The following is a 27,548-nucleotide window of genomic DNA, read 5'->3' as shown; positions in this document are numbered from 1 at the left end:
TCCTCACAGAGTCTCCGACGCCAACCCGAGTAGGCTGCGTCCCGTCAGCGCACCAAGTAAACAACCGCGAGTGTGTGAAGTTTTGTGAGAATCAAAACAGTGTCCAACATGGGTTGTGGTACGAGTTTTGTGAAATATGTGCTGTTCTTCTTCAACTTGTTATTCGCGGTGAGTGAGAACCGGTTTTTTGTTCCGGTTCGTGGTCAACCAACAGCCCTGTGACGTGGCCATACCTGTGGAGCCATTAAGGTTCGGAGGCTTACCTGCGGAGGTTGCGTCAGTTTTACAATTTGAACGTAACGCTCGCTCGGATTCGGATTGTCCGAGAGATAACAAAACGTTGAAACAAAAGGATGTACTACTACTACAGAGAAATCGTGAACCGTTGAAACACAAAATTTACTTTATGGTCCTCTTGGATACTTAATACCTTTTACCATGATGTTATTAAGTATTGCCCAACTATTTGCATTAGCGTGCGTAGTTAGACCTAAAAAGGCAATATAATAATTATGTAGGTATGTTTATCCCAAAACACCTGAAATACCACTTATTCACAAAACTACACTTACTTATTGCATATCACCAAAAACGTGAACAATATGTGGTTGTGGTTACGGTTATGTGTTAAAACTGGATACGCCCAATTCTTCAATTCCTAAGTACAAAGTAACTAATAAGTGCACAATACCAACGTAGTAAAAACCTAAAAGCGAGTAGTTTTTAATTAAAACTAACTTAATTTTATTGTTACTTAAAATAAGTAACGACTTGTTTGTTTCTTCTTTCAAAGTGATATTTTCAAGTAAGGTAAACGCCCCAATAAGCGTACCTCCCTAGTACAATAAAATAAATATGTTAACGCGTAAAGTACGAATCAATAAAAACATGCAATAGTAGGACTAGGAATAAAATAATCATAAAATAAAATAAGAAATCCTAACTGCTAAAAGTTTAAAATGCAAATAGAATATTATCCGAACGAAACTTTTTGCACCTGGCGCTCTTTTTTGGTCTCAACAACACAATGGCTCTGACCTTGAATCTCAACGTTTGGTTGGTTACTAGGTCGATTTTAGCTAAGAAACCAATCTTATTATTCTGTTGAGTAATATGAATACGAAATATTTTTACGTCTGCAAAAAGATAATTACTCGAGAGCTCATCAGGTTTTTTTGCCTTGAATTTAGGTTAAGTACTTACTAATAGCTTATGAAAATACCCCTAAGTGACGTATAATAGCGCACCTATTTGAAACTTCACACACATTAATAAATAACAAATAACCTGTCACTGTAATTGGATGACATGACACACCTATCACCCTATTCAAATTAACATTGTCAGTGTACAGAAAGTAACTTTAAGGCGATTTCATTTTTAATTATTGAATAATAATTATACTCAAGAAACATTTGACATACTTATTAAAAAATAAAAAAAGAGCATTCAAGCTGTTTTTTTAAAGTAAAGCCAAACTAAACAGACGCACCTAGCACTGATAATACAAAAAGCCGACAAAACAATTCAAAAATTCTCAAAGGGCGTCCATGTTACCTATTTCCAGTGGGTAAGTCCTTGGTAATGCAGTGCAATGTAATAAAAGGTAGATGTAAACCATGTGTGGCATATGCATGGCGTTTGAAAAGGGGAATACCAATGCATCGTCACCTGCCGGTATGTGAAAAAACGCCATGTGTTCGAGATCACGCGCAGGCCACACAATGGCAACATACTACCGAATGCAATATGCTGAAAAGGCGTGGTATTCATTTATACATTCAACAATTTCAATACAAAGCATAAAGCCTGTAGTAACAGCCAAACAATTTACTGAAAATTGGCAAAATATTTTTGCTTTCGATAACATCCATATTCATTAAGTCAGACAAATGCTCTTCAATATATTGAAAATCCACGTGCAGCTGGTACCTGTTTATTCACCGCTGATGGTGTGACACTCAAAGAAGAAAAATAAACACCTGAATGAGCATTAATCCTGAGTGACAAAACTTGGTTACATCTAGAAATTACCTAGTTGAATTAATTGAATCTTTGATGTCGCGCAGCTTGATTTCCCAAATTTTCACTAATAGAGCTTAAAACATGGTTGAATTTACTAATCATTGGAGGGATGTAGATATATGTAATAGGTATTTTTACTTTACATTATTTCCTGCAGGTGCTTTAGCAGGCAATTGCTTTTTCACAAGTGTTGCATGATTCCTACTGCCTTCCTTATTAGATTATACACAGTCGTTGCCCGTGCACTTGTTGTGCCTTGTAAAATATTTGACTTGCACAGCACCCTGCGCTCCCCTAACTGGGTCGCGGCTCGCGTGACCAAGCTCCCTTCGCCCTGCAGGCAACAGGTGTAGCACCTACTCATTGAATAATTAATGTATCGTAACCCTCCAGTAATTTCCTCGTCGTTTTTCTGTGGCTGAAATCATTTAATACCAGATACCACACAATGACGTTTGGCTATAGGTATCACTGATTCAGCTATTTACTGACGTTATTGGCTTAGTAATGATCGGTGGCATACAACACGACAAAGGGTTGTATACGCAGGTTATATACGCAGGGTTCACCGGCGTTGTACCGGAACGAGTTATTGATTCCCTTCTTAATGCCTCTGTCTGTAATCTAGTAGTCTGTTGACACTGGACTCCTTGGAAATTGTCTCGATAATTTTATAGCATTATGCCATCTATCCTCTATTAATAATATGCAAAGGACAATCTCTAGACGATAAAAAAGATCGTAAACAGCAAAATATACTTATAGGTAATAATTTCGGTAGAGTACGAGGAATCTCATTCGAGGAAAACAAGCTTGAAATCACTTGCGATGCCAAAGATTTCTCATTCGAAGGTTGCTGTTATTAAGGCTACGACTTTCATCGTACCGGATGCCCTTGTAGAAACTCCTTCAAGAAGTAGGTCAAGGAAATATCCTCCGCTCGGAAAATCCAAGGCTAGGAAGTAGGATGTGAGACGTGACTTAGTTTCAAGGGTTTTCCGAGTTTTACCTGGCTTATTATCCTTGTGGACTCTGATTATTGTATACGGATAATCTTTTAATCAATCTAACTTTTAATTTAACTCAAATGATCATACTTCAACTAAACGAATGCGAATTCCACCTTCTGCGTACAATTTTTTGCACATATTCCGCAATCTATTCTGTACTGTCATTGAATAACTGAGGGTTCCAAATAAATAAAAAACTACCAATACCATCAGGATAATGGTAGGTACACCAATTTCTTGTTCGTTGGTTCTTTACAATAATAGTGTATCTAATATCTATAACTATCTTAAATCTGAAATAGGCCTTTGAGGCATTGTACCATTGGTTCTTAAAATTTGGTTTTGATATTACAAAAGATAAATCTATAAACATACCTAGACCTAGCTCAGTTCTCCCACATGACCCGATCCCGTGACATCATCGCATAAACGAGCACTCTCAGACGCCCCACTGGCGCCGCCAATTAAGCTCCAGCTACCAGTGCTTATATGTATAATCAATTAATAAACGTATTGATAGGATTTATTCCTTTTTACAATCTCCTTTAAAATAGGAATCGCAATTTCAAGTGGTACGTTGTTGTTTTTTGTGTTTAAATAATAATGTCTCAATGTTGGCTACACTCTCATTTATTTTATCGTATCAAGATACCGCTTAAACTATCTTTATTTCTGAATATTTTTCCTCCACTTTTTCTTCAAGTCGCACGATGACATCATTGTAATCAAGCAGTCTTATTTACATTAGTAACACGTTCGCACACTACAAGCATAGCATTAAGGCTTCATAATTGAGGATGTTGCGTGTCGACCTTGTTAATTCGATTTTATACTTCATTTCACAATTGCAACACATTTGTCTTGCAATTTGAAGGATCTACATTTATTCAAGATGACATGATGTGAATACATCGATGTTTTATAGGATTATCCTCGAAGCCTGTATAAGTCGTAAAGACTAACGGCATGTTTCTTATTGTATTTGCGAACACCGAATGAAGTCATCGGTAGTTAAGTCCGCCACAATGGCGCGGATCCTTGGCGACACCCTAATGAATATTTTAGACAATCCACTACGAGTTCTGTTTGTTGCAGCTTTTTAAATACGATTGTTTTGTTTCATTGAGTTATACGGTTGGGTAAACATAGTAAGGTGTGTTGAATTCAGATAACCAAACACAACATATTCCAGGGACTACTATAATGAAATAATAGCTGTCCTTATATACACATAGAAGAATTAAATAGGCTGTGACAGACGGATAGACAGACACACGAGTGATAATGGTTCCGTTTTTCATTTTGAGGTACGAGTAGTACGGAACCCTTAACAACAAGTTAAAGAGAGTTTATTTCAGTCTAGATATATTTATAAGATAAAATACTAAAGGAAACAAAAGTAAAACACGCATGGAAACTCCAATATCCAGTTACGCATTCGTCGTGAGCTTGTGACCATGAAAGGGCTTAGGATTACCGTGTCCATGGCTCCTAGCTCGTCTATAGGCCTGCCGCCCCCTCGTTCACGTGGCAGCCATTGTCGCCGGTCGACGACCCGCTTATGCAACGTTGGGACACCTGGAGTTGTGTAACCGGGTCCGCTATTTTCTCTCATGTTAAGTTGATTGGCGCGAAATCGTGTCAGTTTTAAATATAGCTTGTCATTGTCACTCTAAAATAAAAGACAATAGAGCGTCGACAGGATCCTCCCTTTCCCAATTAGAAGAATTCAAAACAGGATCTACTTCTATCGGTGTGTCAATCTTTACAATGGGTACATATACGGCCTCAATTGGGACTTGTATCATTTAGTTCACAGCTAACTTGGCTCAATCAGTCGCTTCATTAAGCAGATAAAGAATGAATTTCCTACTTGTTTATTCGTGCCCTGGAAATAAGGTCAACACCATGATGGGTTGCTGACCGCGCGTTAGCTAACAACGAGCTTGCAGCGTTCTATATTAAAAAAACACTCATTTACGCGCATTTAAAGTCTATTTTTACTTGACTGCACTGCAGTATATCCCTGTGCATTCTGAGCTAAAGTGCTTACTGGTAACCAGTGGCTTTGCTGTAACATGCTATCATGCTGGCTGTAAAAGTGCAATAACAAAGGGCTTTAGAATGCGGTTTTGTAGAACTATAAAATGGCTCGTTGGTCTGTAATTTGGTCTATTCCCACAGACCACTTACACGAATAGTGAACGGTATTTAGATTTTTAAATCTGTTACGGTTTAGTTATAGATATAACTTGTCAGCTGTCAACAGTAATATTTCTTCAACCAAATGTCACTGTTGACGGCTGACAGATCATATCCCTAACCGTTTCATAACAAGATATTACTATCTGAACTCCTCGGCCTCGGGCCTCGCGTTTAGCAGATTCTTTTGAGAAGCCAGTTGTAGTGTTATAAATAAGTATGCCAAACTCAAAATAGCAGAGATTGGTGATTCGCATCTCAAACAAAAATATATTGTGTGACATGCTTCCCAAGCAAAAGTATATTGATGGCATCTATTCCGTTAATGTAAACATCCATAATGACCAAGTCCCTTCTCAGGTCAAACGATCAATATGAAACGATAGCGTCACTATCGCTATACTTGGAAGTTTCAACAGACTCAGTATAATAATAATAAGAAGTCTTCATAGTAAATAAGAATTTATCTCAACATAAGTCTTTAAACAAACGTGTTTACTTCAAATCGCGTAATCTAAGTCCAGTATAAAAGTAAAACCCTGTGTTGCACCGTTGCATTATAAAACATTAAGGAACATCTCAAAATAATAATAATTTAACCCTTTGATGGACCAGATTAAAAATTCTCCATAAAAAATGCAAAAGGATGATGGTATAAGGTGGTCATTTTGCCTTACAAATCTTACAATATCTGATTGTGCCCTATAAAAGGTTAAATATCAATACTCAAAGTGTAATATCATTCAACCTCAGTATGTTTCAGTCAGCTATAAAATAAAAATACATACCTGTTCATTTGATACTAAGACTTTTTTCAAAGTGACATCATACGTTGGTTAAGTTGCTCAACGAGGATTACTCACAGCTGCGGTATCCGCGCAACGTATAATTACGCCAGTTATGCAAACGCGAGAACGTGTAGTTAGTTTTTAGAACTCGTATTAAAATATATCGTCCGCTCATGGGTGCGTTTACCCCACTTTTCCTGTTGTGATTTTGACTGCAAAATACAGTTACCGTTATTTATGTAAAAGTGTCGCTTAATGGTGCACTTACCCTACATTTGGGAATTTTAATGTAATTATAATTCTTAACATTGTGTTTTGTAGCTAATGGAAATATTTTTGTGGGTTGGGTTGTTATTATTGCTGTTTATAATGCGTGGGTTTGCACTCCAAGGTCGACAGTCTGTTTTTTGGGTGTAGATACTAGTTTTGGTAGGGAAACCCCCGAATTAATGTCATAAATTAGACATGTCCGGGTAAAAAAATTATTCCTTACATTAAAAAGGTTTTCCTTAAATATTAGATTAGAAGACTTATTCGGCGCCAAAATTGTATTAAAGACTTTTTTTACTTTACATAGTCTGCAGCTATAATTCACCTGATTATCTTCACTGATGTCCAATTTCAATGAATGAATGAATGAATGAAAGTTTATTCACAAGAACATAATTTAAAATAAGCATCATAGCATGTTACTACATTTTATATAACTTTTATAACAATTATAGGTACAATAATTAAGAGGTAAGGGGACGGCCGTTTTTCCATACAAACGTTCTCCCCATTTTCTTCTCTGAATATTGACATTGTGGAAAATATTTTTATATAATTTGGTGTCTATTAACCATAACCCTACGTTTGACTTTTTTAATTATTGTAAAAATTATAAGCGAAAAACAGATGTTATACAAATATTAAAATAAGTAATTAAAAATTCGAAAAAAAAAATCAAACGTAAGAAAGAGCCATAGCTGTGGTTGATATGCAACAATTTCTGTCAAAATATTCACAATAATGTTATAACCAGAGAGGAAAATGAGGACTACGTTTGTATGAAAAGGTGATTTCGCGCGGGTTCTCCACATTCGTCTTAAAAATTGTAATTACTTAGAAAAAAAACTTGAGAGATATCTTGTTATCTACCTACTATGTAATTATATCTACCTACTTAACTGACGGGCCTATTTTTTCTCTCGGTGTGGCAGGAAGCCAACAAAGTCAAATCATATTATTTCTTACTCGTACCGTAGCTTAGCTGAAAGATGGATGCTCGGATGACTCATTCCAAGAGGGCATCTGTATCTCTCTCAAAGGGGGCCGAGCGATACAATAAATTAGGGTGCATTCCGTCTCGTCTCTGTGAGCTAAGAAAATGTCAAGGATATCTTTCTACGATAGGTACCTACTACTACTACTATACATATATATTGATACGTTTTGTACCAAGGCACGGAACAGGTTTATAAAATACCGGTAAAACCGGTTTATAAGAACGTGGACGTTTTAAGAACTTTATTGTAACCTAAACCGGTTTATTCGACGAGCGACGAAACGGCCTGGTGGTGTGCCACGTAAATATATGGTTTTTGCTCTAAACCAATTTGACAGGAACTGTTCTGATAAAAACCGGTTTTAAAATAACGGATAACCGAATTAAAAAGGTTTTGCGCCAAGTACATAATAACGCTTTGGAAATTTAACCGGTTTCCGAGACTTAATTTGTACTTAATAAGAGATGATTAAAATACACTTGCATTTGTAACAACAGCTTTTGAAAAACGTCTGATACCTCCTTGAATTACTATTTTTATAGCCTGTGTAAAAGACTCGAATGCTATTGATTATAATAATTATACCTACTACTTTTTATACCAATCAAGTTCAGAACCATAAGATTGTTTTCTGTTATTACAAGTATACTACCGTTAACGTCCAAATTATTTATAAATAGCATTTTAGAGGTCATAAATTTATAAGAACTTTAACATCTGGTTGTAATAAAGTTTCACTATACTAAAGGTATATTTATAAGTGGTTTTATGGGTGAAATTCGGAGGTTTAGATGACAGATTTAATACGGACGGGTATCGGATGGGCACGATTAATAACTACGCGATACGTTTGATCAAATTGTAGGTGCCTACGCACATGTTTCTTTATGTTAAGTATACATTTCGAGAAAGCTGGTAGCCTTTTCTATGAACAACTTTTACACATTACTGTCGTTGCTGCCTACATAGACCGCGGGCCAGGAGCATATGCTGTCAGTTATCACCTCCCGGCTGATACTTTGTCAGATAGTTTAGGTAATCTCATGAATAAAAAAAATAGTCATTCGGTTGTACTGCGATGGAAAGACCGTTAGTTGATGACATGAACATGTAAAAAAAATGTTATTCAGTCATCGTCTCCCGATTGATACTGCGTCAGATTATGTTTAATGTTATTTAAAAGAAACCGTCAGCCGGTTGTATCGCGGTGGAAAGACTTTCCACGAAAACATGTAAAAAATACGCGCCTTACCACTAAAGCTAGCACTAAAGCGCTTATTTTTTACATGTGCATGCGACCAGCTGACGTTCTTTCCACCGCGATACAACCGGCTGACGATTTTTTAAATTCAAATAGTATCTAAACTATCATCTGACAAAGTATCAAACGGGAGGCGATGAAAATTTTTACGTGTTTCGGTGGCTGCCATTCCTCAGCCCACTAACGGAGCGGCAGCTAACGTCCACGAGAGTTCATCATATGTATGCTATGTATGCCTACGTAGACTATACGAGTTATCGTACGGGAGGTGATTGGTCGTGGAAATCTGTCTGGCTCGCGGTCTAACATGTGCACGCCATAGCGGCGCCAGGATGGCGGCTATGGAACCTATGCAATATAGCTAGCTACCTATTAGTTATTTGGGTGAACATGTTTCTTGTCACTAGTTACCATGGTTGCCGATGCCTTGTTCACTCTTAAAACCCTTGTTTTATGGTATTTAAATTAATCAAACATGCATATTTGTGGTAGTTATTATACTTTTTCCACAATGGGCTGTCGTTCAAGCACGATAATATATATACATATGTAGTACGAAATATTTTGTAATGGCTCCTCTACACGATGGCCCAGCGCTAGACCAGCGAAATGGCCATGCGATGGTTATGGCTCCTCTACACGATATCCCATCGCTGGACCAGCCAGATGGCTGTATGATGGTTGAAAGACCGCACTATGGAATGGGCCGCGTGTAGATGCATACCCACGGTCGCTGGCCCACTACCTTTGATGTGCGAACGTAAGGGCTCCTCTACATGATGGCCCAGCGTAGGCCAGCCTAAGGGACGCAGCTATGCGGTGGAAGGAGATAGCAATGTCACTTTCTCCCTCTAACGCATAAATGCGTCCCTTGGACTGGCCGACGCTGGGCCATCATGTAGAGGAGCCATAAAACCGACACTATGGCCATCCCATCGCTATCCCGCCGCGCCATAAGCCATCCGACACCACTACGCTAGTACGCTCTCTACACACTGGCCTATCTTAGTGGGCCAGTATAATAGCCCATCATATAGAGGAGCCATAACGAACTATGCTGTTATTGTCGCCTGGGTGACGGGACAGAATAACAACAAGAAATAGTTGATTCACCCATTTAACAATGGAATGGACATACTTATGTCAAATACACGTTTACAATACTTTTTGTAGAATCGGAAGATGCGTACTCATTTTCCCTACGTTTCTACGATATAATGTCATTGTTAACGTCACAACCACAATGGGACCTACTTCTCAAGATACAATGGGTGAAAACCCAGTCCTACGCGACCTTAGTACGTTGACTAATAATAGATGACCTAGAATTATGCCTACAGTTGCTAGTTTTTCCATTACAACTAATGGCTCCTCTACACGATGACCCAGCGCAGGCCAGTCCAAGGGACGCATTAGAGGCAGTAAGTGATATTGCTATCTCATTCCGCCGCATAGCTGCGTCCCTCAGACTGGCCTACGCTAGGCTATCGTGTAGAGGAGCCCTGAAATAGCTTTGTTATGAAAAGTGGAAGTAAGGATTCATCTCAAAGCGAATGAGAATGTAATTCTAGCAAATTATTCCATCGAGGTAATTAGTATTGTAATTAATGAAAAATCTACAATGTACCATAATTGTAGCAAATATAAAACTATGCCTAAATATGACTATGATTATCCATAACTCTACCATTAAACTCGCCCATCTTACCTATCGCATATTTGTTTATAGATTTTTATATTATTATTAATGTTATTTATGTTGACAATAAAAATAATACATTTTGTTATGTTTATGGCTGTTACTTTTTAGTGGAACAGTTAAAGAATTTAATTTCAGTACCATTTCGTAACTTGTCAGTTTCAATCAATATGAAAGTAGGTAGGGACCCAAAGAGTAAATTAAGTTATAGGGACCTCATACAATTGTCACTGTGACAAGATACGAAATGGTACTAAGTTAAATTCCTTGACCGAAGCTACCTGTTATTTTAGTTGAATTCAAAATCTTGTTTGCCTAATATCGGTCGAGTCGCTCTCAGACTCATTACACAGATTGATTACTATGTTTAAAACCTCCGGGCGATATAGTTACATATTCTCTCAATTTCCATGCAATTGACCTCTTAATTGGCGTAATTGTGTAAATTAACAAATGAGGGTGAAATACAGGTCAGGCGCATTCAGTGCACTTTTCTCATTAGGGCGGCAAAGCTCTTCTTAATGACATAAGTAATGGAACGCACTTACTCATACTGTGAAACTACCTATGTACCTAACGAACATTAGGCTTCACCTTATTGGCTACATACGACACGAAGACAAGATTTTGCTTCAAAATTAAATACTACCACATCAAAAGCATTAAGGCTTGTCAAGTGAGTATAAAACTTGTTAGAAATACGAGTACTTTACTAAAAACGTGGACTATGCCACATTTAGCTGACTTTTACAACTGTTACAGTTACATAAAGGAAATCCATGTAATTGTGGCCTATATTAACGTAACATAAGTTGTGTTGACAGGTTGACACCGTCAATTTAAAGTTGGTAGATGCTGGGTGAATAATTTGATAAATTTAATTTTTTTGTTTGCGTTGCTTCAAATAGATGCCAAATTAAACGATCTGTGGAAGCATATGCGCCGTAGACTCAAATGAAATCACAGAAAAACGTCATTCACAGCAAACAGTTTCTAAACAAGGTTAGACAAGGTGACTAATGTGCAAAACATTGAATTCAGCACATGCTCTCACGAACATCTACGAAGCAAGGATGGTCCCTGAATTTTCGTGACAGCAATTTGAAGTCTACTTAAAAAGATGATACAGTACAGTTTAATATACATATACAAGCTAAGTGCTAGAACCGATACCTAGAACTATAACCAATACAATAGTTATTATAATTTTCTCCGTCTAACTGCGCTCCAGAACTGGTATCATAGATGTGGGTGTTAAGGCCGCTAAGCTTAAGTGGGGTTGGGCAGGACACGTCTGCCGTATGCACCCGGATCGGTGGGGTACTTCAAACCGTGATGAGTGGCGGAAAAAAGGGGAGGCCTTTGCCCAGCAGTGGGACACAAAATAGCCTATTTAAAAAAAAATGCTTCTTTTATGCTTAAAATTTTCGTCATCCATACATACTCGTCATTTCTGCATACTGCGAATGCATGACATCAACCGCCGCGAATTGTGTTTGTATCGCAACATGAATCACTGGCCGGTGGACCGTCACGTGGGCGACACAAGCCAGCTAGAGGATTAAAAATAAAACAGTGTCATTAAAAATATCGCTTCAAGCTATCGGATCATTACTAACTCCACTTTGAAACAAAATTGTACTGTCATCACTGGGATATATTTAACTAATATTTTAATGGATAAAAGCACGATAAAAGTCTGTCAAAAGTAGGTAAGGCTCCGATTATGACATGGCATTACTTAATTTCGAAATCTCCCAAAGTAACTTGAAATTACCCAAATACATCGTTTTGAATTTAATTAGCGTTATATTTTTATAAATAAAACAATTAAGAAATGCACTATTGTCTTGAGTCATTGCGCTGTCTTTGTCTCAATTGCAGTTCCTTCCTGTCTAGACGTCTAGCCTAGTCGGCTCAGGTACATCCTACCTAGACCCTCTAGAGGTCACTGGCTTAGCTCGGACATCTTAGCAATTTATTAGTTTTATTTAGCTATTTAAGCTATAGGGGTTTCGATTCATTCTTACACGATTTATCAAAATCAGTACGTCATTTATGTACACATAGTTATATATATAACGACTTCAACTTTCAGTGGGTACCTAAATATGTAAGATCATTTATTCAGGGACCATTATTTAATATCCGCAACGCAGGCTTCGTCAGGTGAACACAAACTATTAATCAGCTACAGGCTTCGTCACAATGTAATACAACAACAATACAATATAATAAATATCTGACATGTTAAAATTGAATCAAAATCGGTCCAATCGTTTCAGGGACCAAAACTATACACTATAACAATAATGCAACAACTTTAATGATAAATACAACATCAATATTTCAAGAAAACTTAAGATTTTCTTATGGTTACTCGTTTCAAGGTTAATTAAGTTCGTTATCAAGCATCCACATGTGGATACTTTAATACCTACGTTATAGCCTACAATATAATAACATAGGCAGCCGGTAAACAACTTAATCACCTTGGATACTAAATATATACTTATACTTATCGAGTACATCGTATAACCATGGAAGCAAGGAAACGCAGATAATAGTGCATTCGTAAGTAAATATTATGCTTTTTCTACTTGTCAACTGTAATAGTTGAATTAGGATTTCGTTTACCAAACTATAATTGCGTACTTTTCATGCATGGGCACCCAACTCGACTATAATATTCGTTTCGATACGCTGTAGTCACTCTTCATACGTAATGGAAAACAAAACTCTCCGTCTTGCTTTTAGGTATGTATGTACAAGCTTTTATTTAACTTGCCCTGTTAGTATGTAGGTATGTTAGCGTGGATCAAATCTTGGAAGCTAAATTTGACCCACTTCCTGATTTCCTATTCAGCTGAAAATTTGCATACATAATGTAAGGCTCGAGCTGATCTGATGATGGAGACAGGGGGTGACGATAGGAACTCTGTGTTGAAGCAACGCAACCTTATTGGGTTGTTAAAAATTGTCTCGATGAATATTAGAGTTACCTGTGGTAAGAAAAGTAAAGTCAGCGATAAAAGCTTGTACCAAAAATGTTTTTTCTACCAAAAACTTATTTTAATAAAGTAATCTAAATACTTATTTCCGATCCATGTTGCAAGATCCTACTGGCATTTCTTCAAACTCTATTAAGTACTGGCTGTGAGCTGTAGACTTCGCGAGCATAGCTTAAAACTGAATAAACGTATTGCTCCGCCATTATTAAAGTTTTTTAAATTATTAAAAATTGAATAGACAAAATAAATCAACGCTCATACAATTTCACGAGACTCTGTTGAGAATTGCGATTTGCGACGTGTAGAGTAGAACATCCGGAATTCCGGCCAATACGAAAGCATTTTTGCTCCAAGCAATTATCCTATTCAACTGAGGTGTTTATAATGCAACAGTGTGACAATAAGTCAGGTTTTGTGTTCTTTAATCTGCCTATAGTTTAGGAAATAGGCGGCTAATTTAAAAAATATAGGCTCGTAGAGATGACTTTGCGCCTTTTTCTATTGACAAGTTGGGTGTGTTTTAGTATATAAATAAAATCTTAAAACAAACCACGTCCCCATAACCCATAAACAAGTCTCAAAGCTACCGAGAGTACGGAGTATTCGAGCCGACATTTAACCCGTTCGCCGCTTGAAAGGTTAACAGCCGGGGCGGGTTAAAAATAGCCCAATCGACGCAGCGAAACCAAACCTTTTTGATTAGGCTAATAAACTCGCTGAGTGATCTCGGCTTTTAACTGGCCCTATTAAAAAATTGTTTTCTATTTTTGATGATGGTAATATTTTCGTAGTCCTACAGCCTACTTATAAAACTTCGTGTGTATGGAAATACACAAATATAGGTACTAGAACGTAGTGATTATATGCTCTTTGATAGGTATGTTCTTTTGTAGTAAAAACAGCATTAGTAACATAAGTATTTGATGCAAAATGTATTGAATTTGACACATGAAGGCATTATGTATGTAACAAATCGGGCGAATGATCAGCGACCATCACTGACCTACTTCAGTGATCAATCTAATTGAAAGAAATAGGTGCCAATTTGCGATATCGCTAATATTGGTCTCGTCTATTTCGCTAGCGGGAATATGACCTAGCTTCGTGACAAAATTTGTTTAGCACTAGCCGTTCTAGATACATGCAAAAACATTGATGACCTCGTCTAACATTCTGAAAGTTGTTTTTCACCAATTTGAAACTTATCTAGTAACAGTCATCAGCAGAAGCGGGCTAGGTGCATCGATTTAAAATACCGGGTATTTTAAATCGAGGGATTTAGAGGAGCCATTTTTTGGTTTATACAGAAAAGTTGTGTCCGTCATACCTATCTGAAAGACAAATCTTTCAATTTATTGTGGGAATTAGGGAAAGATGTATACAGATGCCGGGAGTCTGTCTGCAAAGACATCTGTCTAATTCTGCAAGATAGATCTGACGGACTTATGTGTACGTATATACCTATTAACTTACTTACTGCTGTGGCGCAACAACCCGAAGTGAATTTTGGCCTCCAACACCAAAGATGCTTCTTTGTCCAAACCCGAGTTCGCTAAGGATATTTTTGTACTTCGTCTCTTTAGCCAGGCTATTTACTGTTTCATTATATTCATCTGTAGTAAATAAATCGGTGTTTACTACACTATATTTAACAGTTACTACTCCCAACTAATCTCTCAACTAGAAGTAATAAATTTTAGCACTCACACCAACATAAAATTACAGAATGATTCAATCAACTGACCTCGATATCCCGCATATGTCTGTACCGTTACGTAATGAATACAAACTGCCCTTATGTTAATCTCTCTATCATTCTCTACACGTGTGAAAAGGACGAGAAATCTTAAACTTCACTAATCCATAAGGTTACAAGTACAATTATGAAATGGGTATTATAGTGCCTTTTCAATCGGTGGACTAGTAGTGTAACCATATTCCAAATGCTTGCGAAGTAACGTGAATGACGAGGTTCATAACACCTAAATGTGAACATTCGTTTCCGACCGCAGCTGCACTACTGTCCCGGCATTTCTGCAGCGGCCTGAAATTTGGCGTTATAATGCCGGACCGCAATACTGCGACTGCAGACCGCACGACCTGAGTCCTGAACTGAAATGTTTTTGGTCACAGATATGTTCTAAGTTTGAGTATTTGGAGATTCGCATGTTTATTTTTCATCACATTTGCTAGTAAAGGAAAAATATTTTACAGTACATATGGGGCTACTTTATAGCACTAGTGCGAGAAGTAGCATATTATGTTACTGTGTCGAACATTTAAAGGGCCATATGTACTGTAAAACGTTGTACGATACATGTGCGAATAGGTAATTCGCAACTCGTGTCGATTTAAAACACTCCCTTCGGTCGTGTTTTAATTTATCGCCACTCGTTTCGAATTTCCTATTTTTCGCACTTGTATCGTAATGTACTATTTTAACAAGCAGAAACGTCTGCAAACGATGCTATTAAGCTTAGAATACATTTAAAAGTGGAAAAATTACTGTCTTGGGTGAGACTTGAACTCACGGCCTCCACTTTTAAATTTATTCTAAGCTTAAAATATGTAAATTAAACAAAGTTAGAACAAGCTAACTCTGCATGCCATTTACAATGACAATGTTATTATTTATATTATATTATATTAATTTCGATGAAAATAATGTAAAGTTAGCTAGAGACGGACTCCTTGACAGTCTCGACTCCTCGTGCTAGTAGGGTTACTTCTTATCTTGAATGAATGAATTTTTTTAAATTTCGCCGTATCTACGCTGCACAAAGATACCTCTATAAATTTACATATACTGCCTCAACATTTGACTAAAAAAAAAAATCTCTAAGCAGTTTTATCATACAATGGCATCATACAGTCGCATGAAAAATACATAGTAACGTTACAAATTAGTACAACACCCACTACCTGGGTAAACATTACATTATAAAAATCTAAAAAAAAATAATGACTACAATATAACAGAGATGTATAGTCTCCATAGTTAACAATACATTAAATTTGAAGATGTAAAAGTTCTCCGACCCGCCTCTGATCGGTGCATGATTGGACGAATTTTAAAAGATCAAAGTTACTTTAAGCTGTGGTCACTTAGGATATTTCCAAGGTGCATCTATATGCGCTTGAACATTATTAAGACAATGCCATTTGAGATATAGGATTGTGATTGAATAATTAGGTATGGACATTACCATCTCTTGTAAACATTAGTTGTTGTTGCTACTTCTGCATGAAGATGGAACGGGAACCAGATGTCTAATTATTTACAGATAAATATCGTGATCTATAGGCTTTATTTGTACCTGTCATTAATCCGTGTACAGTCAGCAATATTGTTTGCTTAGCACCTTTGCATTCACATTTTTATACAGGGGGTGCCTTTACTCTGCAGCTGACTGTACATATAAGGTGGATCTTGTAATACGAGCAATAATTTAAATGGTAGATTTTTAGTTTGGTGGTGAAGTTTAGTATGAGGTCTGTATATGAAGATAGTATGTATATCGCAATAATTATAACCTTAATTTATGATAATTTGGTAAATACTAATAAGCCACATTTCCAATTAATGAGATCATTTGTATTTATAAGTAACTCACTCATTAGTAATTGCGGAATATATGATTGTGATAAACAATAGTAGGTAAACTGTGTCATTGAAATCATTGCATTTATTCGTGATAAACTATGACATACAAAAGTATAACAACATAACAAAAGAAAGAAACATACAATAAATAAATAGTTTACCACGAAATGGTCCCGCCTCAGCATTAATGCTAACTCAAAAGTCAGCGCTGATCTTCCTTCATTGATGAGTACTTTTAAGATATTGGTACTCTGACCAGTAGTTTTTTTCTTTGGAGTAATAAGTTCAAGTCGTGCTCATATGGTAAAAAAAAATCATTATAGTTTTGAATGTCGGATACTGTTACTTATCATATCTCCTCTTTCACAGCTGATCGGCATCGCCATGGTGGGCATCGGCGTGGCAGTCGTGCTCAACTGGCAGGTGGTGAAGGACGCCTCCCGAGGCCTCAACGTGGCTCCCTGGCTGTTCATCGTCATCGGGGCTGTGGTCTTCCTCATATCGTTCTTCGGGTGCTGCGGAGCTATCCGCGAGAGCCACTGCATGGTTGTCACGGTATGTGTAGCGTCATTGACATAAGGTTTCAATTTGCCTGGCATCTGGAACTAGCAGGTGGTGCAGGACACATCCCGAGGCCTTAATGTGGCTCCCTGGCTGTTCATCGTTATCGGGGCTATAGTCTTCCTCATATCGTTCTTCGTGTGCTGCGGAGCTATCCGCAAGGTTGTCACGGTATGTGTAACCCTTTGTAGCATTGACATATGGTTTAAATTGGCCTGGCATCTGCTGGTGCAAACGCGAATTTTCTGAAAGATTTCTAGGTACAATAATTTCTTTTTCTGTGACTAACGGACCTAATGGTCTAAAATATGCACAGAAAAATAATCGCCTACTTTAAACACCGAAAAAAAGTCGCAACACAGAAAATAAAATGCGTCCGTACGGGACAGTCCCTGGAATGCTCCCTCTACTTTTGTAATAATTCTCTACTTTTCCGTTTCCAGTACGCGATCTTCCTGATTGTGATCATCATCGTGGAAGTGATCCTGGCCGTGTGCATCTTCGTGTACGCCGACAGCATCAAGCACGCGCTGAAGACTGGCATGGACAGGTCCTTCGAGGAGGGCCGCTCGCTGAACCCCAACCCCTTCCACCAGATTGAGCGTCAGGTGAGCCATCACAACCTAACAACACGAAGGACCAGTCAAACCGTCGGTCATCGTAACAATGTTCGTTAAAATTGTACGGGATATATCATAGTTTTCTGCAGTGACGTTAATCCGTGTTTGGTGCAACTCCCCTTAAGTGCGTTTGCACATCGTTTGATCCGATATCGACATCCGACCAGACATCCGATAACATGCATCCGATATTTTTTTTATCAATTACAATGACACTGTGAAAACGCTCTATGGGTGAAAATTGAGTGAACGCTCGCAGGCGACCAGCGGGGCGTGTGGCGTAGCGTCCAAGTAAAACAAATGCAAACGTATTCGAGGGGCCATAGTGAACGCTGATTCAAGTTTCAAACCCTTGGACGCTCGGTAATGCTGCACGACCTTCCGAACGCGCCGCTGGTCGCTCGCCACTGAGGCCATACGTACACCCATCTGCAAAAGTACATGGTGCCTTTATGAATAAATTCCATTGGTAATATGTGCATGCAATTTTGCAGCTCGCTGTACACTCAACCGCAAAATTTCATAGCCACTTTATGAATGAATTCATTCATAACGTATCCATGTAATTTTGCAGCTCGCTGTACAGTAATCATATACTTTAAAGACGTGTCCTGACAAACAGCATAGTATCATATAATAACTGTAAATATTCGAAAAATGTTGTAGTTAAATCGTTTCATCTATGTTCTTATTCTTATACAGCATATTCTGTTTTAAAGTATAATAATTAAGTCTGATAAAAATAATTAAAAAATAATATATGTATGTACGAGTACGTAACATAATCTTATCACCAATATGCCTGTATAAAGTCACTTTGGTATAATGTCGAGAGATTAAAATTAATAACAACATAAAAATAATATATTATGTGCGATTAATGAATGTGTTCCTGTAATCGTACATTGCATATATTTTAATGTTTACAATCAGTACACGATAATGAAATACATGTTTAAAAGAGTCCCCGGCAAGTCGGCCGAATTTCACTTTCCCATACAAACGGAGTTTCGTTCTCATTTTAAAAGTACGTTTTGGATTGTAATGTAACTTTTCACATGCAATAACAATATACACACACATACGAATTAATCGACATTCATGCCAATATCATTTCTTCCTATTCGCAATTCTACACAGTCTAAATTCCTCACAGTAAGTATTTAACCACATTCGCTATTGTGCACAGTCATTATTTGTGTACAGTAGCGATTCAGCCTTTTCGCAATTCTGCACAATCTGAATTCTACACAACGGCATTTCACCACAGTCGCTACTGTGCACAGTCATTATTTGTGCACATTAGCGATTCTCCCTGTTCGCAATCTCGCACAATCTTAATTCTACGCAATATCATGTGATAATAATATCATTATTTATTTATTAGGATAATGAAAAGACGACTAAAAGCTAAAAAATATAGTATAAATTCTATTAATAGAACATTATTACAGAGGCCGGGATGAAAGGGGTTGCCGGCCGAATGCATATAGTTATGAGGCAGGCAACCTTTTTTCACGCCTAGGTATGTATAGTGCTTCTCTCAAACTAGCAATGAAATTAAAAACAACTATTAAATAAGAAATATTGTTTTCAATTATTTTTTTCATTTCTGAATGTCATGATGCTGTGTTCCTATATCTGTGAAATGAAAATTAAAAAATAGTACTTAGTCGGCCTAGGCCTTTAATTTAATTGCCGGCTTCTTGGATGTGCTCCGCCCGAAACGAAATGTTTGAAGCCTAAAATACCGAACAGAATGACAATATTTCATTGCATGCTTGAGAAAATGATATTGCGTAGAATTAAGATTGTGCGAGATTGCGAACAGGGAGAATCGCTAATGTGCACAAATAATGACTGTGCACAGTAGCGACTGTGGTGAAATGCCGTTGTGTAGAATTCAGATTGTGCAGAATTGCGAAAAGGCTGAATCGCTAATGTGCACAAATAATGACTGTGCACAGTAGCGACTGTGGTGAAATGCCGTTGTGTAGAATTCAGATTGTGCAGAATTGCGAAAAGGCTGAATCGCTACTGTACACAAATAATGACTGTGCACAATAGCGAATGTGGTTAAATACTTACTGTGAGGAATTTAGACTGTGTAGAATTGCGAATAGGAAGAAATGATATTGGCATGAATGTCGATTAATTCACACATACAATAGGTATATCTATGCCTAAAATTTGTTTATACAACTCCAGCTAATAAAACAAACGAAATAGAAGAAAAACAAATTTGCTATGAAAAACTTAAATTCGCTGTATTTTTTTAGTTATGGTATCTGAAGTTCTGAAGCTACTTAAACATGCTCTAAAACTTCGTACTTAATACAATAGGATAAGGTACTTATATACAATCTAGCTAGTCGTTTTAAAATGAGAGCGTAACTACGTTTACAGTACATATGGTGCTACTTTACCGCACTAGTTCGAAAATTAGCATATTACGTTACTATGTCGAACATTTAAAGGGCCATATGTACTGCAAAACGTTGTACGATACATGTGCGAATAGGTAATTCGCAACTCGTGTCGATTAAAACACTCCCTTCGGTCGTGTTTTAATTTATCACCACTCGTTACAAATTTCCTATTTTTCGCACTTATATCGTAATGTACTATTGTATTGAGAACCGAGCTTGCAGCGGACGCTTTATAACACCATTGAGCTATGAGTGTACGAGTATCTGGTATTTGGCTACGCGACACGTGGTTGTGGTTTGATGAACCTAAAGCATATGGCTGCAATATCAATTGAAGCATTGTAAATCGATATTGATGTCGCAATGGCTCTTGATTTCTTTTTTGTATTATTAACCATGTATAGATACTTATACCAACCAAATTAAATGTACATTCCGAGGCCTACATAACATACGTGTATATTTTATTTTACATCAGAATGCATTGTTACAAAAAGCTTCTGATATTTGTTAACTTTGTTCCGGAAAATTACGCTAGGTATATAATATCAAAATAGCCGAATTGAATATTTCTTGCCGTAATTATTTGCTCACCACATTTTTTTTTTAATTATGGATCGCATGTATCTGAAATAAAGAAAATTTATTTTTTTTATTTTTATTTTCAAATTCATACAAAATATGTTAACTAAAATGTTCAATTCTAGTTGTCCTGCTGCGGCAAGACCGGCCCCATCGACTACAACGTCCAGGCCGTCGCCAACCTGCCCCCAGAATGCTGCGACCAGGGCTCTCAAGTGTGCTCCATCGTCAACGCCTACTCCACCGGATGCACCACCAGAATGCTGGACTACTATGACAAATCGCACAAGGTCATCGCTGGAATCACTATTGGAGTCGCTTGTGTTGAGGTAATTTCCCCCAAATAATCCAACTTTTTTCTATTCCGTTGACTTGGGTCCGAGTTTTGTGAGTCACTAAAAAGTCATACGACCTCCACCGTGAATAATCGACTGGATGTACATGTACCACGAAAATGCTGGAATACTACGCTTGTGTTGAGGTAATTTTTCCCAAATAATGTTCCAACATTTTTTTCATCCGTCGATTTCTTGGCGTCAGTGTTTCCTAAGTGTTACGACTAGAAAAGTTAGGTATGTCCCACCGGGAACACCTACTGGACTGAATGCTCCACCAAATTACTTTATTACTATGACAAAACACACAAAATCATCACTGGGATCGCTATTGGAGTCGCTAATGTTGAGGTAATTTTGCACTTTCTTTTTATGATAAAAAAGTCTTCGAAGTTCGAAGTCCGTGTTTCCTGAGTGATGCGACTAAAAAGGCTTCACCAACACCATGAACACAAGTTCATCATTTAAGATGCTATTGATGTTCATTGTATATTTTTTTACTGCCCATGTTATGGCATAGCACTCTTTATAAGTTAACGGGATCGATAAAGCAAGGCACGAATGAAAGGAGGTAGGTTACTTATGGTTAATGGAAGTAAGAGGGAGGTAGGAGTATTAAAAATGATGTTGTCGGGATGTGTGACTTGATGGAATAATCAACATATTTACTTAGGTATTCCTTTTACTTATCGTTTTTTTTTTCTTTTTCAGGTTATAGGAGCGCTGTTCGCCCTGTGTCTCGCCAATTCCATTAGAAACATGGACAGAAGGTCTCGCTACTAATATTTTGTACATTAAAACTGGTACCTATTATCACAATTTATTTTTGTTTTGACTTTTTAACATAATTTTAAGCGGGCTGTGTACTGCATGGATGCACGACAGGAATCTGAAACATGTTTAGTTGTTTTTAATCGTCTCCAAAAATTAGTGTTGCCAGTTTATAAATCAGTTTCAACTAAGCGTGTTTCATAAGTGTTTCAAACAATGATTTTTAATAAAGATGACGTCGCCTTAAATGTAACTTAGTACGTTATTAACTATTATAATTACCGTTGCAAACGGTTTTTAAATCTTGGTAAGGATTGCTTTTTCCGTATAAGGCTTTATACCTACTAACAACTTGCGCAATTAATAATTAACTAAGGTCGATTTTTACGCATCGATAATCAATAGCATACCTATATTGTCTATGGATTATCAATATCTAAAAAAATCGGCCTTAAATTAAATAGAGTCGAAGCGGGGGGATTAATTAATAAATGCATTTAAGTGGTTTGTAATGGTTTGTATTTAATGAAAATCACACTTAACTTAGGTCTAAAAAGGGTCTGATAAAGTTAGACAAAAAATGCACGGTTCGATATAAATTAGGGGGACTGAAACGTTTATTTGGATTTACTAGGATTTAACAGCAATGCATTATTTAGATTTTAAAGAAATATGTTATTGATTTTATTCATTTCCCCAAATTTATAAACCTTCACGGTTTGTGTTTGCAAGTGCTTTGGATGTTTTGCTAATAATTAAAGCTGTCACTTGTTAATTAATAATTAATACTATCTGTCATTATCTTGTAATTAAATAATACTTAGTTGGTAAAAAGCATTATGCAAGAGGCGAGGAGCGAGTCAGTGTAAAGGCTTCTGCAAACGTTGCGACAAATGATATTCGATTTAAGATAATTGCCGGCTAAGTTGGAGCAACGAATTCAATCGATCGGTCAAATGCCGCAATGTATCGCAAATCGCATGCGATTATCGGTGACGTTTGTATAGGCCATAAGTGAGCGTTCCGATGTTTCGCCAATAATACGATACGCTGCCTCGGTGAAGACTCGCATGCCAGGCCGCGTAGCCAACGTTACAATCGTTAACGCTCCCTAGCGTAGCGTAGTCATCTCTCTCTATCACTCTTCCATATTAGTGTGACTGTGACAGTTGCGTTATGTTCGCCACGGAGCGTGAACGATATGCACGTTGGTTACGCGGGCTGACCTTGAACATTGCCTCTGAGGGTCATTTGTCAGAGGGAAAATTGTTTACGGCTCTCGTATTGCTCCTATTTGTAAGGCCTAGAATTTATAGCCTTTGGTGTATTTTAGATGTCGCTATTATATGGAATTGTCCAAGAATCTCGAATAAGTATTTTTTTATTACATTTTGTAGTCAATAAGCATTTATTTCAAAATCGTGCTTATTGCACTTCTGTAATGATTGTGATATTTCTTAAAAATAATTTATAAAAATATATCTTTTTGGTACCATATTTTTGATGATTAAATTACCACATAATTATGGCAACGTAATTTTGCGTACACAATTATTTAAGGCACAGTTGATATTTGGTTATCACAAAAATATTAACCTAATGTGATGGTCTCAATCGGTGTTTTACTAATATTTAATATACTGAACTAAAACATTTTTTAGTAGCTAATAGCCTGACTCGGTACTTAGATTTTGTACGTAATATATTATGACTTTATTCTGCGGTCATGGCCGATATAAATAAACCGGTTTGAGTATTGGGAATTATTTCCAAGTCCATACCTATTGATAGTATTGATGGTTCAATTTCCTAGGATGTGGGTATAATAAAGATGCATTACTAAGATTATAACATAAATCATTAGTAGAGGAAAGCCGCCTGAGATCATTAGTCATGCCCAGAGGCATATTTAAATATTTGGCGTCACGGGCCAATTAGATACGCCGCTCCATTAAGTGATGGTGATAAAAATGTATTTCATGAAAAAAAACCCTGTTTTGCTGCCCTATGCAGCATGCCGCACCGGGTCATGGCCCTCTTGGCCCTAAGGGTAAATACACCCCTGGCCATGCTCACTCGTATACTAATTACGTGCCAAAAACACTCGGTTTTGCTTATTATATCTGCAAAAAGTGTGCCTTGCTGTATTTCGTTGACAAAGAATATTATAAATTCAATAAACTATATGTGTGACTCATGGGGTTTTGATTTACACCTGTATTACTACTGTATGTTCTAAAATTTAGGACCTAAATAATGACAACGTCGTAGGCAGATAAGTCCACACTGCTTATTAATTTATCAGTCTTTTATGTTAAAGAATACTTTAGTGCTTTAGCTCTCACTAAAGCACTAAAGTATTCTGCAGAAATTACTTGGGGTTGTAAAACACCCAATGATTTGCCTATTCATTTTCCATTATTTTGGGACACCCTCTTAACTTATACTTTTTTGCACAAATCGGTTAAAAATAGGTGAGTTCGTTGTAAATACATATTAACATGGCATGTTTGTGTTGTTTGTTCCTAATAATAGCATGTTTATTAGATCAGTGTAATATGTAGGTAAACTTCTTATTTTTTGTTTCAATGTTGTACAAAGAAGTATTTAAAAATGATAACTTTGATTTGGTGATTGTTAAATGTTTTTTTGGTGTTGTTTTTTTTCTGGTTAGCACTATTGGTTGTGGTTATCTATGGTACCAGTGATTTTTTTGTATCGCTTTTGTATGTTGTAAGTTGAACTTTATCTCACGATAATTTATATTTACAGGTACGCCTAAAACGAAGACATCACGAAACATTCGAATAAGAACAATAAGGGATATTTACGAAAGAAACTCACCACACTATGTTATGTACAAGTTAATTAAGTTAGATAACTGTTAAAAAGCTAGAACGGTCAAGTATGGCCAATTAATTACGTGTGTCATTCCTATTGCCTTTATACCCTTTTGTACTTTATGTACTTTAGTATCTATACCAGGGGTCACCAATTAGTTTCGCTCGGGGTCTGTATTAAGAAATGAAATGACCATCGCGGTCCGCACAACATTTTATAGAAAAAATATTTTTTAAACAAATGTAATTACAGAAATAACAAAGGTATTTTTTTACATATCAATGAGAAAAATGACATTTTTTGTTGCGGACTATCTGGACTATCTTAGCTAGTGACTTCGCCCGGCCGTTTTCAAATTGACGTCAACAAAGATAATGCGGGGGATACATTTTTATTTTAAATTACGTACTCTGTAGTGCAAAAGTTGCTGTGTTCTCGCGGTCCGCACAAAATGGGTCGGCGGTCCGGATGCGGACCGCGGTCCGCCATTTGGCGACCCCTGATCTATACGGTATAACATCAATAATTTTATAATCAACTTTAATGCATAATTCCTAATAGAGTTTAAATCAATTGGATTACGTAACCTACGGAATTAGTTGCGCGTAAAAAATACCTACCTCAAAATGTTTTCATGCAACTTTTACACGCACATGTCTTATGAACATTTTGAGGCAAATGAGTTTATTAGAGGCAGTACGAATGATACAAAATATACGCCTACCCTTTAGAATAAACAATGTTTAGTTTTTGAGATTGACTGAAATAGTGCCAGGATTAAATGTGTACTGTTAAAAGGTGGCACAAATTGCGTTTTGCTGTATTCCCTTTTAGAAAATAATTTATCTATGCCGACCATAGTGAATGTATGGTACGCAACATTACAGACTTCTATGGTATTTATTGCGGATCTTCCATTTTTGTTGACCAGCACAGGTTTTATTTTAATTTTGACATGAATTTTAAATATAAACCATGCTCTACCTTCATTTGATTATGTTTGTTGCATTAAAACAATTGTTAAGTTTAGTTAAGAAATTGTTTGTAATTTTACAATACTGTATTTAAGAACTATAATAAAAGTATTTTCATACTATTCAATGTTGTACGTCCAATTTACAATACTTATATTTAAAGTGTTAAAATTTATATGCATTTCTATTACAATGTGATTTAATAGGTGTTGCCTTACTAGCATGTATATAAATAGTTATTTTATCGTATCGGGAACAAGTGTCTGTTTAACGTGTTTTGAATCTCGTGCATTTCCAATGATATCGCTTTTGTGAATGATACTGTTCTGTATGGCGAAATTAAATTTTCTACTATTAATCAGGTGTTTTCTCTTTTATTATACTTACCTTTACTTAAAAATCTGTCTCTTCGCAATCGGCGCATATTTGTAGTGGGCGGGTCCACGCCCGCCCGTCCGGGCATGTGCACCTTTTGGGGATTCACGCGCATCAAGTGTCCACCGAATCTAAAAATCTAAATCTACCTACCTTTTGTAAGCAAAAGAATGGAAAGCATGGGCCGTTCCGGTATCACCTTCAAGGGTTTCAGAAGGTATTTTTCGTAAGGTTTTGCTTAACAAAACCGTAGGTCTATAAACAGAAAACTCGTTTGTAAACAAAGCTACGCTAAAAAAACGCGTTCGAATGAAGATTTCGTTCGGTTTCTTCCCGTTAAAAAAATTACCTAAAGCGCCAATTACATCCATAGCCCGATTTCGGGCCTGATAATCGTTTTCGTGTCACGAAATATCATCACATCGTTAACACTATTTGAAATGTAAAGAATACTTTGTCTCTAATTGCCAAATTCGCTCTAAACAAATTTAATATACTGTTTTGTATTTATCTCGATAAGTGAATTGTAAATTCTTATGAGAATAAATGATCTTAAACCTAAAAAGTGTTGTGTTTGATATTTTTGCTTAAACCCATTTTTTTACATTTAAAATATTGTGAATGATGTGCTGATATTTGGTGAAAAGGAAAAATATTATTTCTTGGGCCCGCAAATGGGTCTGATATAGCCTGATAAAATGTGGATGTAATGGGCACTTAAAAACTGGTTCTAATTCTAATATATACCTTTATTGAAATGAAAGTTATGATTTATTGAATAAACGAGACAACACTGCCATCTGGTCAGTGTTGGTGAACTTGAGTTGCTACTGCCATCTAGTATGCCTTTGTCTAACTAATTTGGCAGGTCTATACAGTCTATGGAAGAACCCATAGATGTTGGAACCCATTACGCCTGATTTACATGCGTGCCGAGATTTGGCGAGCGTCAGGGCTATAACCGCGAAAATCGAAGTTCATCTATTGCGGGCATTTTTCTGTCACTATTAGAATGACGTCTTACTGAGAGTAAAAGAGAAAGATCCCTGCAGTTTACGAATTTCGGTTTTTGTTGTAGGACCCCCAGGGACGAAGTTATTCATTAGAGTGAGCAGGCGATATTGCTATCTCATTCCACCGCATGGCTGCGTCCCGGATGCTTGCCAAGTCTCGGCACGCATGTAAATTAGGC

The 27,548-nt window shown here is 36.9% G+C and overlaps 1 protein-coding gene across 2 annotated transcripts; it reads left to right on the top strand.

Annotated features, from left to right (window-relative positions):
* On the top strand, window positions 1-26,339 carry LOC133521146 (CD63 antigen-like). Of its 2 annotated transcripts, none has more exons than XM_061855932.1 (6): window positions 1-168; window positions 17,238-17,423; window positions 17,873-18,037; window positions 21,186-21,389; window positions 22,107-22,202; window positions 24,943-26,339. In XM_061855932.1, the coding sequence occupies exons 1-5, from the start codon at window positions 109-111 to the stop codon at window positions 22,176-22,178; spliced, it is 687 nt and encodes a 228-aa protein (XP_061711916.1). In that variant the 5' UTR covers window positions 1-108; the 3' UTR covers window positions 22,179-22,202; window positions 24,943-26,339. The 2 variants fall into 2 exon arrangements, with proteins under 2 accessions (XP_061711916.1, XP_061711917.1); XM_061855933.1 differs by having other exon boundaries at window positions 3-168; window positions 22,107-22,165; window positions 24,939-26,339.
* Window positions 26,340-27,548: the final 1,209 nt, after the last annotated feature.

Source organism: Cydia pomonella, chromosome 9, assembly GCF_033807575.1.
Source record: "Cydia pomonella isolate Wapato2018A chromosome 9, ilCydPomo1, whole genome shotgun sequence".
Lineage (NCBI taxonomy): Eukaryota > Metazoa > Arthropoda > Insecta > Lepidoptera > Tortricidae > Cydia > Cydia pomonella.
This window is presented reverse-complemented; position numbering and strand designations above follow the sequence as displayed.